This window comes from Mobula hypostoma, chromosome 23 (assembly GCF_963921235.1).
Source record: "Mobula hypostoma chromosome 23, sMobHyp1.1, whole genome shotgun sequence".
Taxonomy (NCBI): Eukaryota; Metazoa; Chordata; class Chondrichthyes; order Myliobatiformes; family Myliobatidae; genus Mobula; species Mobula hypostoma.
In genome coordinates, this window is record NC_086119.1 from 45,079,637 (window position 1) to 45,098,866 (window position 19,230).

Genomic DNA, 19,230 nt, shown 5'->3' on the forward strand with positions numbered 1-19,230 from the left:
CGGTGATAGCATTCATATACCTCTTGCAGGCATTGCTCATCACCAGCTTTTTCAGGTCCCTCTAACCTGGGTGCACTCTTCCACCTTCCCTTCCAGAATCCATTCACTATGTAGAAGCACATGCCAGTAACAGGAAGAGCGTTGGCTGTATTGTCATGTGCCCTTTTCAGAACTGAATGCCAAGATTGCAGCTGGTAGACTAGAAGATGATAGCTGTGAGAACTCACAATGGATCAATAGGGTCTTACAGTCTCAAACTAACACAATGTTTTTTCACAGAGGGAAACTCAAGGACACGGGTGAACTCTGCAGATGAAATTTTCAGTCTTTAAGGGGCTTTCATAGACAGTGTCAGTGCATTAAGCAGCAGCTTTCTCTCTCTACTGCCCGGTACGCCACTGGCATTTAGGGCAGCAGTGAAGGTCCTCCATCTCGGGCAGTGTTTAGGGCTTCCTTCATCATGTCAGTAGCTCGGTTCATGCAAGTCCTCGGTGGAGACTCAGGAATACCCTCACACCCAGATGTAGAAGGATTCTTCATTGCTGTTTCCTTAACAATTTTGTTTTACCAGTCAGGGTTGTTAGCCCAGAGCAAACAACAGACTTAACACAGTTAAAATGCAGTAAAATTATTTCTAGGGCTGGACAATCAGTGGAAGTTACATTTTGCATGTTCATATGTGAGTTTGAGGACAGGTAATATTTCACAAACAGCGAGTGTTATATTAGGGTGCGGAAGAGTACCACATACCTTGCACTGTAAGTACATGATCTCAAACTGTCCTCTGCCATCCGATGAAATGATCTGCATGACGTATGGGCTGCCGAAACACTTCTCATCAACTTTTTCTATTGCTCTGATCTTGGACAGTGGAATAAATGCACTGGTCTGTAAAGGAAATCAAACAGCATAATCAGGTCATGGGGTTGGACCACAAGATCTGTCATGTCTACCTGGGAACTGCCTTTCAGCACTGAGGCTCTGCCGGGTCTTCCAGAGTGTAAGAGCATTCAGAGGTGAGCAGGGCTCACGGTCTGCCACCGTTTTCCTTTTTATAAAACAATAGACAGACTTTTTCTAGGTCCTGTCTAACTCATTATGCGACCTGATAGAGGTGTGTAAGATGATGAGAGGCATTGCTCGTGTGGATAACCAGAGGCTTTTTCCCAGGGCTGAATTGGCTAACGCAAGGGGGCATAGTTTTAAGGTGCTTGGAAGTAGGTACAAGGGGGATGTCATAGGTAAGTTTTTCACACAGAGAGTGGTGGGTGTGTGGAATGCACTGACAACGAAGGTGGTAGAGGCGGATACAATAGGGTCTTTTAAAAGACTCTTAGATAGGTACATAGAGCTTAGAAGAGTGGAGGGCTATGTGGTAGAGGAATTCTAGGCAGTTTCTAGAGTAGGTTATATGGTCGGCACAACATTGTGGGCCGAAGGGCCTGTAATGTGCTGTAGATTTCTATGCTCTATGTTCTAATTCATCTTTACACTGTACTGCTGCTGCAAAATACCAAACTTCACATAATTTGTCAGTGATAATAAATTTGATTCTGATTCTGAGGTCTGCATGCCCACACCCAAACTTACTGGATGTCGAGGGGTAACTTCACCGACCCTTAGCACCTTCAATCAGGGCCTTAGGCGTTGGAATAGAAGGTCCCACCCCAACAGCCCAGACCAGTTTAAAGCAAGTACGGGGCGGAGGCACACTACAGTACTGCCAGCTGCTGTCAAAACTGTCTTCTAAATGTCTCTTAATAATCAAAAACATTTAAACTGAAGCAAATAATTTTAGAAAATATTAAATAAAAATAAAATGAACAGCATACACTGTACTAAATAATTAAAACTGTTAATCTTATAACAATATGCATATATATCATTATATATATCAAATGTTTAAAAATAAATTCTTCTTTGCCTGATAAATCATAGGTCTAGAATGTGCAATGGGGTTTCAATCCTACAAAAGTTCTGACCTGGCACTGGATCCAGTGATGAATCCAGCAAACGTTGCCCTCCACTGGGAGTTGCTGATTCCTGCTGGGGAAATTGTCCCCATTAACTGCGGATATGGGTGCTGTTGGTGCACCCTTTTATTCAGGAGCACCTTCCTGAATAGCTGAAGTCTTAGTGTATGGTGAATTAGGACTGGAAATGAAATTGGAATTAGAATTGGTTTATCATTATCATATGTACCGAGGTACAGTGAAGAGCTTGTCTTGCTTACTGTTCCTCTGTTGCTGTTGAAGAGGAGTGTTGGCCCAGTGATGACAAAGCAACACCTATGTGTGTGCCGGTAGAGATCCTGTGACTGGGAAAGGAACATGGAGCTCCTATGGGCTGAGAGACCGCCCTGGACAGATTATCCTTCATGCAGTGTTAAAATTACTGAAAAGATCACCCACCTTTGCACTCGGCATTTTGGCATAACACAGCGATTCACAATTCAAGCAAAAATAATGCTTTTTGAAGTGAGATGATGTCAGGATCCCTCTCTCCTTGGCTCGGTGCATTAATAGATATCCTTCTTTAACGGTAGATGTTTGCAGTGTCACACGTTTTTGATGATCCAGCTCTGAAAAGACAGAATATTGATGCACTACTTGTAGAGAAGCAAGTGTTATAACTTCATCTACTCCAAATGCAAACCACCACCTCTCCCCGGAATGGAGGGATAACACAGACCTACTCCTAGCTTATTCTATGCTATTAACTGAGGGGATCCGAGCAGGATTTTTTGACAAGGAGCTGACCCACAAAACCCAAAGTCCCCTTGTGTCAAAATCTCTGCTGGGGAGCATTGGAACCTGAGAACTAGCATCTTGTTCCCACCTCTTCCCTTTGAACTGTGCTTCAATTATGTCTTGCACGAGTCCTGTTTAGTGCTGAACACACTGGGACCGAGGAAATGATGCCATCAAGCCCAGGACTCCATTGACCAGGCAGGGACCGATCCACACCTCCAGAGAGAGGTGATCCTATGGGTTGAAGCTTGGGAACCAATTGCCAGAACAGGAGTTGTCTTTGGATTATTGTTGTGACATATAAAGAGATACAGTGAAAGTTTCTCTTGCAAGCTGTTTATTTGATTATTTATTTATCTATAAGTGGAATAGGCCCTTCTGGCCCTTCAAGCCTTGCGACTCAGCCAATTTAACCCCCCATTTAATCCTAGCCTAATCAGGGCGCAATTTACAATGACCAATTAACCTACCAGCCGGTGCTTTATTGGACTGTGGGAGGAAACCAGAGCACCCGGAGGAAACCCACATGCTTACAAGGAGAATGTACAAACTCCTTACGGGCAGCGGCGAGAATTGAACCTGGGCCGCCGTTGCTGTAAAGCGTTGTGCTAACCGCTATCCTACCGTGCCACCCACAGATCAAATCCTGATACGGTGCATTGCGGTAAAACAATAACAATGCAGAACAAAATGTAACAGCTGCAGGGAAATGGATGTGCAGGTGAACAATAGGTGCAAAATCATAACAAGGTAGATTCTGAGATCAGGAGTCCATCTTTTTTTAGCATAAATACAATCAAGGGGAGAATGATCTCAAATATATATATCAGTAACAATATAAACCGAGATTAAGATAAACATTGTCAAAATCATAGATATTGTTAAACTAGTATAAAATATATAAATAAAAAATGAAACTAGCAATTCTCCTCATCAGTTTATGAAGAGAAAAGAAAAAATATTAAGTCCATCTTATTGTACTAGGGAACCATTCAATAGCCTCATGACAGCAGGGTGGAAGCTGTCCTTGCCTCTCAAAGTCCAACCCTACGTCCCCGTCTTGCGAGGTGGAAATGGGTAAGACTGGCCAAAAGGGCTCTGGTGAAGCTGTACAGGTCAATCCCCTGTACAGTGGATACAAAGGATTACAGAAACATTGATAAACTCCAACCAAACCATTGCCTTTGGATGATGGAAATGGGAGGTCATCAATGGCCTATGCTCCATTGAGAACTAAGGGAAGAAGAAAAAGAAGAAGAAGAAGAAGAAGAAGGAGGAGGAGGAGGAAAGGAGAAGAAGAAGAAGGAGTAGTAGTAGTAGTAGTTGTTGTTGTTGATGATGATGATGATGATGATGATGATGATGATGATGATGATTATGATGATGATGATGATGATGTTGAGCCTGGTAGAATGTGCTTTCAATCCTTTGAATCTTCTGTCTGATGGGAAGAGGTAGAAGAGAGAATGCCTGGGGTAGAAGAGAGAATGTCTGGGATAGAAGAGAGAATGTCTGGGGAAGAAGAGACAATGTCTGAGGTAGAAGAGAGAAAGCCTGGGGTAGAAGAGAGAATGTCTGGGGTAGGCGAGGTCTTTGATTACACCAGCTACTTTACTAAGACAGTGAGAAATATAGACAGAGTCCTTAGAGGGAATGCTGTTTCTGTAATGTGCTGAGCTGTGTCCACAATCCTCTGTAATTTCTTTCGGCTACATGCAGAGGAGTTGTTACACCATGTATTGATGAAAATTGGTGAAGATCCAAGAGGCCATGTCAAATTTTTTTAGCAGCCTGAGGAATTGGGGGTGCTGGTTGGCTTTCTACACGCTGTTATTTACCTTATAAATAAAGTATCCTATTCAGAGATTTCAAAGTTTTATTTTTCCTCTACACCCGTAACATTATATTTAACATATAATATACCTATAACCTATTAAATCATAAATATTGACTGTATATTACAATAATTAGTACAGTTGACCTAAAAGAACTTTAGCAACTAATGGAGACTATGGGGTGGTGGGGGGGCCACAGAGGTAAATGAAAGACACAAGTGGGCCACCAACAGAAAAAGGTTGAGAACCACTGAGGTAGAACATGCAAACACTAAAAGCCAAAATCAGTGTCACCCCTACTCTTGACAGCTTGACACAGGATGCTTACAGACCGAAAACTGCCATGCCACACTTTGTGGTTCAAGGCTTCATCGTCAATATCAGGAACCAATCACAAACCAATCTTCCATCCTTGGACTCACTCTACACCGCACGCTGTTGGAGCAGTGCTGCCAGGATAATCAAGGGCACGACCCACCCAGCCAACACACTTTTCGTCCCTCTTCCCTCCAGGAGAAGGCTCAGGAGCTTGAAGACTCATATGGCCAGATTTGGGAACAGCTTCTTTCCAACTGTGATAAGACTGCTGAACGGATCCTGACCTGGATCTGGGCCGTACCCTCCAAATATCCAGACCTGCCTCTCAGTTTTTTTGCACTACTTTACTTTCCATTTTCATATTTTCTATTTATGATTTATAATTTAAATTTTAATATTTACTATTGATTTGTAATCCAGGGAGCGGGAAGCACAGAATCAAATATTGCTGTGGTGATTGCACGTCCTAGTATCAATTGTTTGGCGACAATAAGGTATAAAGTATAAAGGAGCACCTCAATCCTCAAAGCAAGGAAGCCTGGATTGTTGATTGAAACGTTTTCTGCATTCACAACTGGACAGGACAGGTGGCTGCAGCGCTGGGTACCTGTAGCATTGACAGTCACCGGGGGCACTCACTCCTTCACAGCAAACTGCTTGGAAACCTTCTGCCATCTTTCTTGTCAGCTGCTTACCCCAGTTCCTTTCTTTACCCATTTCTGATCTGATGAACGCGCAATTGCCCCTTTTTTTGCTGTTTTTTTGGCATTTCTAGCCACTCAGTTTTGAGGGTGGAGTTGTCAAAGCCATCTGGGGTATCGTGAGAGGATGCCCAGTTTGGGTTGGTGTACGGGAGGGTTGGCCAGGACTCAGCTTGTGACTGTGACTGTAAACCATACTCAGCTTGAATCTTGAGTGTTTCTCTGTGTTGATCGTGATTCAGACCAGTGTGGTTGTAAACCTCACCAGGACCAAACCTCAGGTGTTTTACAACTGTTAAATCACTTAGCTGCACTGGATGCTGGAAAAATAGCACTAAGATCCTTACAGGATAAAGTTTGCCCTCACTAATGACTGGCGTTACCTCAGAAATGTGCACAAATACTGAAGTCACAGAGTCATAAAGTACTACAGCATGGTAACAAGCCCTTTGGCCCGTCTAGCTTGTGCCTTGTCTCATCTATCTGTACGCAGTCCCTACTCCTCTCATCCCTGTCCCTATCTAAACTTCTCTTAAATATTACAATTAAATCCAAATCTTCCACTGGCAACTTGTGCCACACTCGCACCACCTTCTGAGTGAACTAGTTCCCCCTCGAATTCCCACCAAACGGTTCACCTTACAACCTAAACCCACGACCCATAGTTCTAGTCTCACCAAAGCCTGCATGCTGCCACCCTAACTATACACCTCCTCATTCTCCTGAGCTCCAGGGAATAAAGTCCTGGCTTCTTCAATCTTTCCCTATAACTCAGGTTCTCTAGTTCTGACTCATCCGTATATTCTAAAAGATTATTGATATCTTTCCTGTAGATATGTAACAATACTCCAAATTTGGCCTCACCAATGTCTTAAACAGCTTCAACATAACATCCCAACTTCTGTATTCAGTGCCCTGATTTATGAAGACCGAAGTTCTACTTACAGTCCTATCTACCACTTTCGAGGGATTATGGATCTACTCTACATTCCCAGATGCCTTTGTTTTACTGCTCTCCCCAGTGCCCTATCACTCACTGCGTATCTGTGAACCTGGATTGCCCTTCCAAAGTGCAATACCTCGCACTTGTCTGCATTAAATTCCATCTGCTACTTTTCAACTCATTTTCTCAGCTAGTTCAGGTCACCTTGCAAGCTTCCTCACCGTCCACCATACCCCCAAGCTCGGGGTCATCTGCAGATTTGCTGATACACTTTACCACATTACCATTTTAATCATTAACATGGTTGATAAACGACAACAGACCTCCAGCCAGAGGGACAGTCATCTCTGCTACCAGCTCGGGAGAATTAGGGTGGAATGGGCACCAGTATTCTGACAAAGACCACGGATATACCGTACTAAGTTCTACAAAGATTTGCTAAGGGGGACCAAACTAGTTCAGAGCTATGCTCTCTGTTGAGGTCACGGCTCAGAGTTTGTTTATTCCTTAGTTGCTTTTTAGGCTCGTAGGGATGGCTTTGAGGACATGGAGGGGGAGTTAGGGGTTCAGGATAAGGATGTGGGGCCCCTGCTCCACATTCAAAGGCCAGCCACAATGATGTGGATCATCCATGTTCGGAGGTCGGGCCGGCAGACCAGCATGGACAAGGGTGTTGGCCCATGCCCAGGGTCAGCGAGTTGTCGGCAGGTTGTGGAATTGCAGTTTCGGGCCAGCAGGGGGAATGAGTGACAGTGACCCCTAGGCAAGCGGGTTGGTGAGACCGGAGTTCGAGGAGTGTTCAGGGTCCTGTCATCAGCAAGTCACGGGCTTGAGGCATAGTAATTTGTGATCGGCAAGTCCTGGGGTCGATACCAAAGACTGAAGCCTGAAGATTGATTGGAAGCATGGAAGTCAAGTGCTAATGGCCCGAGTCCTGTGTGAATCTCTGGGAGCCCTACTGGGAAGTCAAAGTCCAATGTCTATGGATCTGAGTCTGCTGGAGGCTGAAGATGGCCTGCCCTGGGGTTAGAGGAATGTTTATGTGGGTGGGTGGGTGTTAAGTAGAAACAGGGCTTGTTTTGCTGTGGATGTTCATTCTGTTTTATTGTTTTCTGTGCATTCTGGGCGTGCTGTCACCACTGGAATATGTGGTGACACCTGTGGGCTGGCCCCAGCACATCCTTGGATGTGTTGGCTGTTAACACAAATGACACATTTTTCGATGTACATGTGATAAATAAATCTGAATCTTGAATCTTACTACCACTCTCTGGCTTCCCACTAAGCTAATGCCAAAAGCAATTGACTACTTTGTCCTAAATGCCAAACGACTTAACTTTCTGGACCAGCATCTCATGCAGGACTTAGTCAAAAGCCTTGTTAAAGTTCATGTAGACAACATTCACCACTTTTTCTTTATCAACCTTCTTGGTAGCCTCCTCAAAAAGCTCCATAAGATTGGTTAGATGTGACATGCCATGCTACCATGACTTGTGATGGCTAGTCACTTCCTGGGACAATGTGTCCCATATTTTGCAAAGCTTACTTTCTAAACACAGAAGCTGCCACTTGTAAGTTCAAACGGTTGTAAGTAAACTTCCAACTAATATTTCTTTGTTTAGCTTCAAGGTCATAAACGGGAGCCAATCTTCAGTTCTTAAAACATAAATGGAAAACAGTAATCAATTTGAATTTAAGACGAAGTACTGTCTATAGAGCAGCCTTGCAAACAACCTCTGTGTATAGCAGATCTTCTATTTTGTAGAAAGTAGGATATTAGTCACTTCACCTGGTTTATTGTTGCTCCAGAGATGCAGTATCAGACAATGGGTTAGTTAATTTGACTTGTTTCAAAATAGACAATGTTGACAAAACAGCTCAAGCTTAGCTCAAGGAAGCTTGCAGACCAGATGGATAATATCATTAAGCATATCAATAATTAATCTATTACTGTTGGAAGTTTTATGTACTCAGAGAATTTAGCTTTACAGCATTAGTTGTGGGAGCTGGGATTTATATCTCCAAAAACACTTTAGATGGTTTGTGTAAAAAGGGTATCTGAGGACGTACCACATGTGTGTGAAATCACCCAAGTGGAAAAAAAGGGGTATAAATGTAGAGATCATTTCAGGCTTATTAGGAATGGTCCAGTAACTTAAAGAAGAATGACAGAAACATGGGTGAACTAGAATCCATTCTTCTGGCTTTGATATCTGCAATGGATGATTCATTCGTCTGCATCAGTGGTATGTCTTTCTAAAAGTTTAAGGAATTGTACCTGTCTTTTAGAGATCCTTTATCCTGTGTTAGAAATGTTTTGTAGTTTAGAAATAGTTTGTAATTTGGAAATGCTTGAGATAGAAATCCTCTGTGAGCTTTAAATGTGCTTTAAGAAAGTTGTTTGGATTTAAATGTGTTATCACTGAAAATAAATGAACTGTCTTTTAAACTACTTTGTTAGCTGGAAATATCTACTCCTTGGTAGGGAGAGGGGGCCCACCACTTGAATATTGGGTACTGGCAGCTAAACACACTATGGAGAACAAACAGGGAAGTGAACTGGTCTTTGAAGATTGGGTAGTTACAGCGTAATCTCCCTTTAGTGAGCTTATTCGTGGCTATTTATATCCAATTGGGCTTAAGGTCTTTGTTTGCGTTTAAATCTTCATGGTCAGCAAACTCAATACATATATATCATGTCCCTTCAAATACTTTCCAATAATTTGCCCACAACTGATGTCGAACTCGCCAGCCTATAGTTTCCTGATTTATTCTTAGAGTCTCTCTTGAATAACGGAACAATATTAGCTATCCTCCAGTCCTCTGTCACCTCAGTCATGACTAAAGTGATTATGACAAACAATTACAACAGAGAAACAGGCCATTGAACCTACTGGATCTCTGTCCCAATGGAACAATCCCATCAGTCCCATTCCTCCTCCAAATTCTCCTGTGGTTTGTTGTCTCTCACATGGCCATTATCTTGCCTTTGACTCTCTTGTCAACTACCTACAATGACAACTAAAACTTACAGTGGCCAATTAACCTTCTTTTGGGATGTGGGAGGGATCTGGGGCACCCAGAGGAACCCACGTGGTCACAGGGAGACCTTGCAAACTCCACACAGACAGCACTAGAGGTCAGGATTGAACCTGGGTCACTGGAGCCATGAGGCAGTGGAACCAATTGTTGTAGAAAAAACTCAAAGATTCAAAGTACATTTATTATCAAAGTATGTATGCAGTATACAACCGTGAGATTCGTCTCCCCCACAGATAGCCACGAAACAAAGAAAACCCTGGAACCCATTCAAAGAATAACATCGACCCTCCCACGTGCAGAAACAAAGACAATTTTCACAAATGGTGAAAATGAGAAAAAACACAAAATTAAAAAGCACATTCAGTTTGGTTCAGTGTTTGCTCTCTACAGGCTACACACCCCACTCAAAAGTCCCTTAAACAGCAACAAAAACAAAGACCAGAAACCTGAAACACATCATAATGTGAACCAGAGTCCAATCCATGAACCGCACAGATTAAACCTTGCCCAAGACCCAAATCCTCTGACAGTATCGAGGTGGAGGGAGGCCATGCGAACAGTGGGTGAGAGGGAGAGAGAGAGACCATCACAACAGACCCCTTCTTCTGGTAGCAGTGGGTGAGAGGGAGAGGGAGACCTTCTTAACAAACTCTTTCCTCTGCCAGCCATGAGTGAGAGACTGGTAGATGGTGCTGAACATTCCCTCACTATCCGCACTCGCCTCGATCATTTCAATTTTTCTCCGCGCTTTAATCGGCGAAATTGGCGAGAGATGGAGTCGATCGTGGGCTTCTGCCCCATCTCCAGGCTTCTTGGCCTCGAGGCCACATGCCTCATGGAATGCCCTTGGAGACAACAAAGCGCCAGATCACTCAATCAGCCCAAAAAAATGCCAGCAAAATGTAGATCACTGTCTCCAACTGCAGTCGAACAATATTTGAAAGAAAAATATGTAAATGAAGTGAAAGAAGTAGCTTAGTGAACTGTCTGGAGGATGTTGCCTTTGGTCACATTGTTTGCTGGTGCTATTTTCTTCCAGAAGACTGTGCTGCCCAAGTATTTTCCATGGTTCTTTAAGAAATGGTGTCATTTGAGCAGATCTGTAACCCTGGGGGACAGAAAGCATTGGTGCGAAAGAAGATCATTTGCAGCTTAAAGTGAAGAAAATGCTTTCAGAGTTTCCCTGGAATAATTTGGAAGAAATTATTGCTGGCTCAGCCAGATCTGGGCATTGGAGGGGCGACGTAGAGTCATAGAGAAGTACACCACAGAAACAGGTCCTTCGGCCCATCTGGTCCAAGCTGAACCTATTTAATCTGCCTGCTCTGATAGACCTGCACTGGGATCATAGCCCTCCATAACCCTATATGACAATAAACTCCATAACTATTGAACAGCTTCACCTGAAACCACAATTGTAGTTCAAAGCTATGAACATTTTAGTTACCAGAGTCCCTTCATACACATTCTCTTTCTACTCTGTTTCATTTTGAAGAAATTTACAAATCCTCGGTTGCTGTGCGGACCAGCCCCTCTTGCTGCGACTGCCCAGGAGGTGAGACGCCAGAGGCGGTGTGGGAGAGAGAAGAGGCCTCTGAGGACACGTCAGAACCTGTGCTGTGTTTTGGGCTGGCCGCTCTGGTCAGTGTCCACTTGGTGCAAACGAAACTGGATTGCGTTTGTCTACGGTTGCACTAGTACATGATGAGGAACTGCTGTGTGCTTGTCCTTGCGGAGATGACAACAACTGTGTCCAGGACAACATACCATGCACCATTAATCTGCAAGCCATACCAATCAAGGATTTGGGTCATATTATCTTTTCAGAATCAGGTTTAATATCATCTGCATATGTCGTGAAATTTGTTAACTTCCTACAGGGGCACAATTGAGAGCATCCTGACTGGCTGCATCACTGCCTGGTATGGGAACTGTACCTCCCTTAACCGCAGGACTCTGCAGAGAGAGGTGCAGACTGCCCAGCGCATCTGTAGATGTGAACTATTAAGGATATTTACAATGGACATTTACAAAGACAGGTGTGTAAAAAGGGCCCTGAAGATCATTGGGGATCTGAGTCACCCCAATCACAAACTGTTCCAGCTGCTACCCTCCGGGAAATAGTACCACAGCATAAAATCCAGGACCAGCAGGCTCCGGGACAGCTTCTTCCAGCAGGTCATCAGACTAATTAATTCACACTGACACAATTGTATTTCTATGTTATATTGATTGTCCTGTTATACTTACTATTTATTATAAATTACTATAAATTGCACATTTCACATTTAGACAGAGACGTAATGTAAAGATTTTTTACTGCATATGAAGGATGTAAGTAAGAAAGTCAATTCAATTCAGTACAATGCAATACATGATAAAGATAGAAAATAAATGAATTACAGTAAATATATACATGTATACTTGGAGGGAGGAGAAGATGGCGGCGCGATGCAGCGCGCGCGGCCTCTCTGGTGAAATGATATCGTATTTGTTAAATAGGGGCCGTGCACAATCCTGATTTGATGGAGACGGACGTGAGAAGCACGGAGGAACATCTGGAGAAACTTCTGAAATGCCCGGCTCGCTGCCGCTGCTACTGTGCAATCGAGTATCTCCGGAGGGAAGGTCCCAAATCCTTGGCTTTGCCTGTTGCTGGCGGCCGGGGCTGGGGTCAAAACGCTCGGCAGAGATGGTGCTCGGTGCTCGGTGTCGAAGGGCTGGTCGGAGGCTCGAAGTTTTCGGACAGACTGAGAGTCGGACTGTGGTCGGGTGCTTCCAGGGTGCTGCATCAGTAAGTTCGCAGCACTGGAAGTTCATGGCAGGGAGAGTTTTCTTCCTTCTACTGTCTGCGTGAGATGTTGGGACTTTCAAGAGACTTTGAGACTTTTTTTTACCGTGCCCATGGTTTGCTCTTCTATCAAATTATGGTATTGCTTTGCACTGTTGTAACTATATGTTATAATTATGTGGTTTTTGTCAGTTTTTCAGTCTTGGTCTGTCTTGTGTTTCTGTGATATCACACTGGAGGAACATGGTATCATTTCTTAATGCATATGTAACTAAGTGACAATAAAAGAGGACTGCATGTCCTCATAATCTAATCTAATAGTGAAATTTAAATAGTGCAAAAGCATAGTTAATAATACAAAGTGAGGGAGTGTTCATGGGTTCAATGTCCATTTAGAAATCGGAATGCAGAACGGAAGAAGCTGTTTCTGAATTTTTGTGAGACTATGTTTTTTCTGTTATTGTAACTATACGTGCTATGTAACGTGAGCTGTGTTTGACTGTTGGTACTGTGTTGTGCACCACAGTTCTGAATGAATGCTGTTTCATTTGGCACTATTCATGGATATGGTTGAATGACAATTAAACTTGAACTTGAGATTCATCTCATCCAAAGCATAGCTTCACCCACAACTGCCAGGATTCTGACTGAATCACTTTGCAGAGTCAGGAATTAAATACAATCTTCTGCACCTACACTGATATGGTGACTAATATTAATAAGCCATTGGCTGATTAGAGCTATGGGTTGTTTGTAAAAGGAGATATGTGATATATTCACAACCATCTCAAAATGGTGGCACGGGCAAGGTGAACAGACTATAAGTAAGATGTTTAATCTTTGGCTTTGCATTGCTGCTGGCTGCACCAGGTTTAGCCTGGGCATTAGATTCATGGCGTGTGCAGTTTTCCCCTCACAGTGAACTCATTGTTTCTCTTAAGATTTTGGCCTAGACATTCATCAAGGCAACTCTGAAGGAACAAGCTTTGCAAAGCTGAAAATCACATTAATGCAGCGTTAACCAAAGCTGCACATTTTTCCAGGTCTCTTAATAACAGTCATTAACACTGCCTGCTCATTTTGGTGTGAGGTTTTTTTGTTTCTTAGCATTGATTTTCCCAAAGTCCAAATAACCACTGACGGCTGTGTCACGCCCAAAATTCATCTCCACCAAGATTTTCAACCACGTTGGTCTGAGTACAGACAGGCACTGTTAACTTGCAGAAGAACCTAATCTTACTAATGTTGAAGGCGGGAAAGGAACATTTCTTAAAGAGACAATCACACTGAAGCCGCACGCACTCTGCACACACACACACAGCTTGCTCTACACTCTTGCCTACACTGAGCACCCACTCTTCGATCTTCACACACTGGGCTGCAACCCAAACTCTCTCCCAACACTCATCTGCCTAAACATAACACCCCTCTTCATGGACGCCCTGAGAAATGTAAACGCACTTCTCAAGCATTGGTGGTGCTGGTTACGCCCTCCCTCAACTCTCAATCTCTTAACCTCAGGTGATCTATGCACCTCGTAATTCACCAGTTACTGCAGTTCCACTCCGCGGGATAGTCTTTCTTCCACAGTAGGGCTGTGGACATCTGCTTGCACTGCAGGCTACTCCAGAGTGCAAGCAGCATTGAAAGATTGTACTCATGTATGCAGACATCCCACCTCTCCCGGAAGTTCCGGGAGTCTCCCGCATATTAATAGTGGCTCCCTGATGCCTGCAAATTATATACAATGTCCCGGAAATCAATTTTTTTTGAGAGCGAGCAAGAGAGCAAGAGAGCGCGAGAGCGAGCGTGCGCGAGAGCAAGAGAGAGTGAGCGAGTGGGACCACGAGAGAGAGAGAGAGCGCGAGCGAGAGAGCGCACGCCATGGCAGAGTGTTCCAAAAAAAGAAAATATAGAACGTACGTCACCCCAGACTACACTAAAGTGTACCCCTGCCTAATAGGGGTCAAAAATAATGACAGTGTTGCTCGCTGCACTGTTTGCAACAGTGACTTTTCTATTGCCCATGGTGGGTTAAGACTGTAAAAGACATGTTGAGGTGAGCTTAACAGGTGTCATTCGTTCATTAGTATAGCTAACGTAATTTAAACTAGCTGGCTAGCTGCTAAGGAGCTACTCTATTGCAAACATCCCACCTCTCCCGGAAGTTCCGGGAGTCTCCCGCAAATTGATGGTGCTACCTCCCTGAAATGAGTTTTTGCAGGGTGGGATGTCTGTGTATCTACAGAGATCTCCCTGACAACCTCCTGCCAGGAGCACCTGCCTAAGATTCTAATGGCTTAGCAGGTATTAAAAGGGAGTCCCATTTTTGGTACCCATTCCCTTATTTTTTTAACTAAAGCATACAGACGAAGTCCTGTTCACTTTATTTTGTGGTCTTCCAGAATAATGTATTCTATAAATGGATCAGTACTGTTGAAGTTCTATTCTCCGTAGTCACCTTGTACATCTTTCTTCAGGTAACAATTTTAAGACCATAAGATATAGGAGCAGAATTAGGCCATTTAGCCCAACAAGTCAGCTCCACCATTTCATCATGGCTGATCCACTTTTCCTCTCCGCCCCAATCTCCTGCCTTCTCCCCGTATCCCTTCATACCTTGACCAAACAAGAATCTATCAACCTCTGCCTTAAATATAAATAAGACTTGGCCTCCACAGCTGCCTGTGGCAAAGAATTCCACAGACTCACCTCTCCCTAGCTGAAGAAATTCCTTCTCATCTCTGTTCTAAAAGGACACCCCTCTATTCTGAGGCTGTGCCTTCTAGTCCTAGACTCTCCCACCAAAGGAAACATCCTCTCTATATCCACTATCAAGGCTTTTCACCATTCGCTAGGTTTCAATTAGATCACCCCTCATTCTTCTGAATTCTGGTGAATACAGGCCCCAAGCCATCAATTATTCTGCATATGACAAGCCATTCAATCCTGGAATCATTTTTGTGAACTTTCTTTGAACCGTCTCCATGTCAGCATATCCTTTCTAAGATAAGGGGTCCAAAGCTGCTCGCAATACTCCAAGTGAAGCTTCACCAATGCTTTATAAAGTCTCAACATTACTTTTATATTCTAGTGCTCTTGAAACAAATTCTAATATTGCATTTGCCTTCCTCACCACTGACTCATCCTGCAAATTAACCTTTAGGGAATCCTGCACGAGGACTCCCAAGTCCCTTTGCGCCTCAGATTTCTGAATTTTCTCTCTAATTAAAAAAATAGTCCACCTTTTTAACATGTTAGAATGCTTTGTTTGATTTTATCTGAAGTAGGGGTACCCAACCTGGCGGCCATGGACCCCTCAGTTAATGGTAGGGGTCCATGGCATAAAAAAGGTTGGGAACCCCTGATCTAAATCAATGAAAAGCCTTTGGCCTGAAATATTAACTGTTTCCATCGGTTTCTCTTCCCACAGATCCTGCTTAACCTGCTGAGATTTCCCAGCATTTTCTGTTTTTATTTCTGATGTTTCCTCTACACGATTCACCAGCCTCCCAAAGTCCCCGGAGGTAAACATAAGAGGACACACTCTGTCCGGAGAAATCACTAGTGGTGGCTGTGGCAGAGTAACCAGCATTTCCGATAGCGGAGAGTGTGCTGCTGGTGGTGTGCGCATGTGTGTTCAAGGCCTGGCTGATGAGCTTCCAACAGCACAAAATTCAACCAATTACTCCTTCTGTTTCTGATCAATGTGACATTAACAGTGCCTACGTGGACAAAAAAAAATCAGCCCACCAGTCCATATTCCAGCCAATTTATGTTCATAACCAACTTAGTTTTCTGTGTGTAATTTGTGTTTTTGAGAGCAAACATGTATTTCATTAAACAATAAAAAAACTAATTGTTATTCAATTACTTGTTTTAATTTTATGTCAGCCTGCCTGTAATAGTAAATTTCCATTTATATTTTCTTACAACTTATTAAATAAAACAAGAATGTAAAATAATTGAATAAGGTTCAACCTGCACTGTTGGTGAAACATCACAGAATCAGAATAACAATTAATACCACCAGCATATGTCTGAAATTTGTTATTATACAGCAGCAGTATAAGGTAACATGTAACAATAAAAACTGGGAATTACAGTAAGTGTGTGCGTGTGTGTGTGTGTGTAATGCCCTAGTTAAGAACCTGTTTTATTGTATTTCTACTGTCATGTTGTTTGGCATTTTATTTTAGCAGTTTTCTGCAAACATAGTGTGTCTTGTTAGTTAAGTTTCATTAACTAATGTTTTGGCTTTGGCTAAAGTTAAGGAGCCATTTGCCCAACTTAGGAATGTTGTGTCAGTCATTTGGGTTTGTTTTGGTAACGTGCTGTAACACTCTGCCCAGTGGAATGCTATGGATGACTCGAGAGAGCTGGGTGAGATCAGGTTTCTGAAGGACAATCGTTTGGTTTGGGGTCTTCAGTGAGGAGGAATGGAGAAGAACACAAGGGAAGATGCCTGGCAGATCCTACTGGACGGGGAGATCCTTTTGCAAGGAGAGCTTTGTGCAGATGTATGTTTTCAAGGAGGAAGTGACAATACCACTGAGTTAACCCATTTGTTTATGACACTCTTCGAGGGAAATTGACTTGTGGCTGATGATGGGAGTTCAGCGCCGTTAGTAAAGCGATACACCCAGCTTCTACAGAAATGAGCTCCAACGTTTATGTGCACATTTAGACTGGTTTAATTGTAATGGGCCCTTTTAATTTTCTTTTCTCTTTCTGTTAACTGTTAGTTAAAATTGAAACGTTGGTAAATATGGTTCTATTGTAATTTCATGCTGGTGTACGATCTGTTATTTCCTGGTGAATGATAACTCTTCATGGGGCAGTATTTACACAGTATTCAACATCAGAACATTCCAACTTTCCTGTTCACCTGGACCTGAATCATACTGATCTTAGACAAGTGCTGCTTACTGGAGGTGGCCTTCTCATTATTAGCCATGCGATGTTGAATCATGTGGCTGTTAACCAGAGTTACCTTGCGAGCTAAGTTTGTTATGAGCCCCGGAGAAAGGGTTACATATGTATAACAGTTAAATTCAATAAGTAGTGCAAAAAAGTGGTGAGACAGTGTTCATGCATTCAATGTCCGTTCAGAAATCTGACGGTAGATGGGAAGAAGCTGTTCCTGAATTGTTGAGTGGGTGTCTTCAGGTTCCTGTACCACCTTCCTGACTCTAGTGTCAATTCTAACATGCCTGTCGACTGCAGTGCTATTGAATTAGCCTCTTTTTAAAAAAGAATTTCAGACAACCCCCCTCCCCATGTCAATCCTTAACTGATCAACCCTTCTGGAATTCGTTACCATTTCCAAATGACGAGCTTATTCCTGAGTGCTGCACAAGAGAGCACGACAACTCCTGGTAAAATGCTGCTCACTCGTTTTTCAATGATCCCAAGGCTTTTTAGAACAGAATTGTGGAGACAAGCAACTGTGGACTGCCATTGAATGTGGGTGGGTGTTTGGAGGGGGAAGGGAAACCATGGCTCGTTGAGGCAGGTAGATTCTGAATGGATAAACTATTTAATTGCTAATGTAGTGATTAGCACTCCTTCCACTAAATGGAAAATCAATTCTCATTTAATGGCCAGGAAAATGAGAAAAATAGTCATAAATAACCCTCGTTAGTTAATGCTTCTACAAATGCTGGAACAAAAACAATAGGTGTTTGATTAATCAACTCCCTCCTTAAATATTTCAGTAAAATACAACCATAAAACACGGAGCAGGATGAGGCCACTCAGCCCATCAAGTCTGCTCCGCCATTCTACCATGGCTGGTTTTTTATCCTTCTCAACCTCATTCCCCTGCCTTCTCCCCGTAACAGTTGATGCCCAAGAACTAACAACCTCTGGTTTAAATAGACACAAGAGTTAGTACAGACACTGGAAATCTAGAGCAATACACACAATATGCTGGAGGAGGTCAGCAGGTCATGACTGTTTGTTCCCATCCATAGATGTTGCCTGACCTGCTGAGCTCCTCCAGCACACTGTGTGTGTTGCTTCGCTTCAAAAACACTCAGATGGCTTAGCCTCCACAGCTGTCCATGGCAATGAATTCCACATATTCTCCACCATCCGGCTAAAGAAATTCCTTCTAAATGGATGTCCCTCTATTCTGAGGCTGTGCCCTCAGGTCCTAGACTCACCCACGATGGGAAACATCCTCTCCACATCCACTCTCAGCTTTTCAATATTCAACGCCATTCAGTGAGATCCCCACTCATTCTTCTAAACTCCAGTGAGTACAGGCCCCGAGCCCTTAAACATGCCTCATATGTTAACCCTTTCATTCCCAGAATAATTCTCGTTGATCTCCTCTGGACCTTCTCCAGTGCCAGCACACCTTTTCTTAGATAAGGGGCCCAAAACATCTTACAATACTCTAAGTGCAGTCTGACCGATGCCTTCCTTGCTCTTATATTCCAGTCCTTTCAAAATAAGTGCTAACATTGTATTTGCCTTCCTTACCACTGACTCAACCGGCAAGTTAACCTTTAGGGAATCTGCACAGGGACTCTCAAGTCTCTTTGCACCTCTGATTTTTGAATTTCCTCCCCATTTAGAAAATAGTTTAAGCCTTTATTCCTTCTACCAAAGTGCATGAGCATTCACTTCCTTAAACTATATTCCACCTGCCACTGCTTGGCCCATTCTCCCAATCTGTCCAAGACTCCCTTCTTCTGCAAAACAATTGGCCCTTGCACCTTCCTTTGTATTGTCTGTAAACTTGGACACAAAGCCATCAATTCCATCAGCCGATTTGCTGATATAGAATGTGAAAAGAAGCAGTCCCAATATTGACCCCTGTGGGACACCACTTGTAACCAGC

The 19,230-nt window shown here is 43.2% G+C and overlaps 1 protein-coding gene across 1 annotated transcript in view; it reads right to left on the reverse strand.

The window, feature by feature from the left end:
• Positions 1–19,230, reverse strand: part of rasa4 (RAS p21 protein activator 4) — a 283,641-nt gene that overhangs the window by 16,990 nt on the left and 247,421 nt on the right. Inside the window, exons 16-17 of the mRNA XM_063031375.1 lie at positions 2,412–2,581; positions 751–888 (exon numbers count right to left, since the gene is read on the reverse strand). Coding sequence (XP_062887445.1) covers positions 751–888; positions 2,412–2,581 — 308 coding nt within the window. The remainder of the gene's footprint in view (positions 1–750; positions 889–2,411; positions 2,582–19,230) is intronic.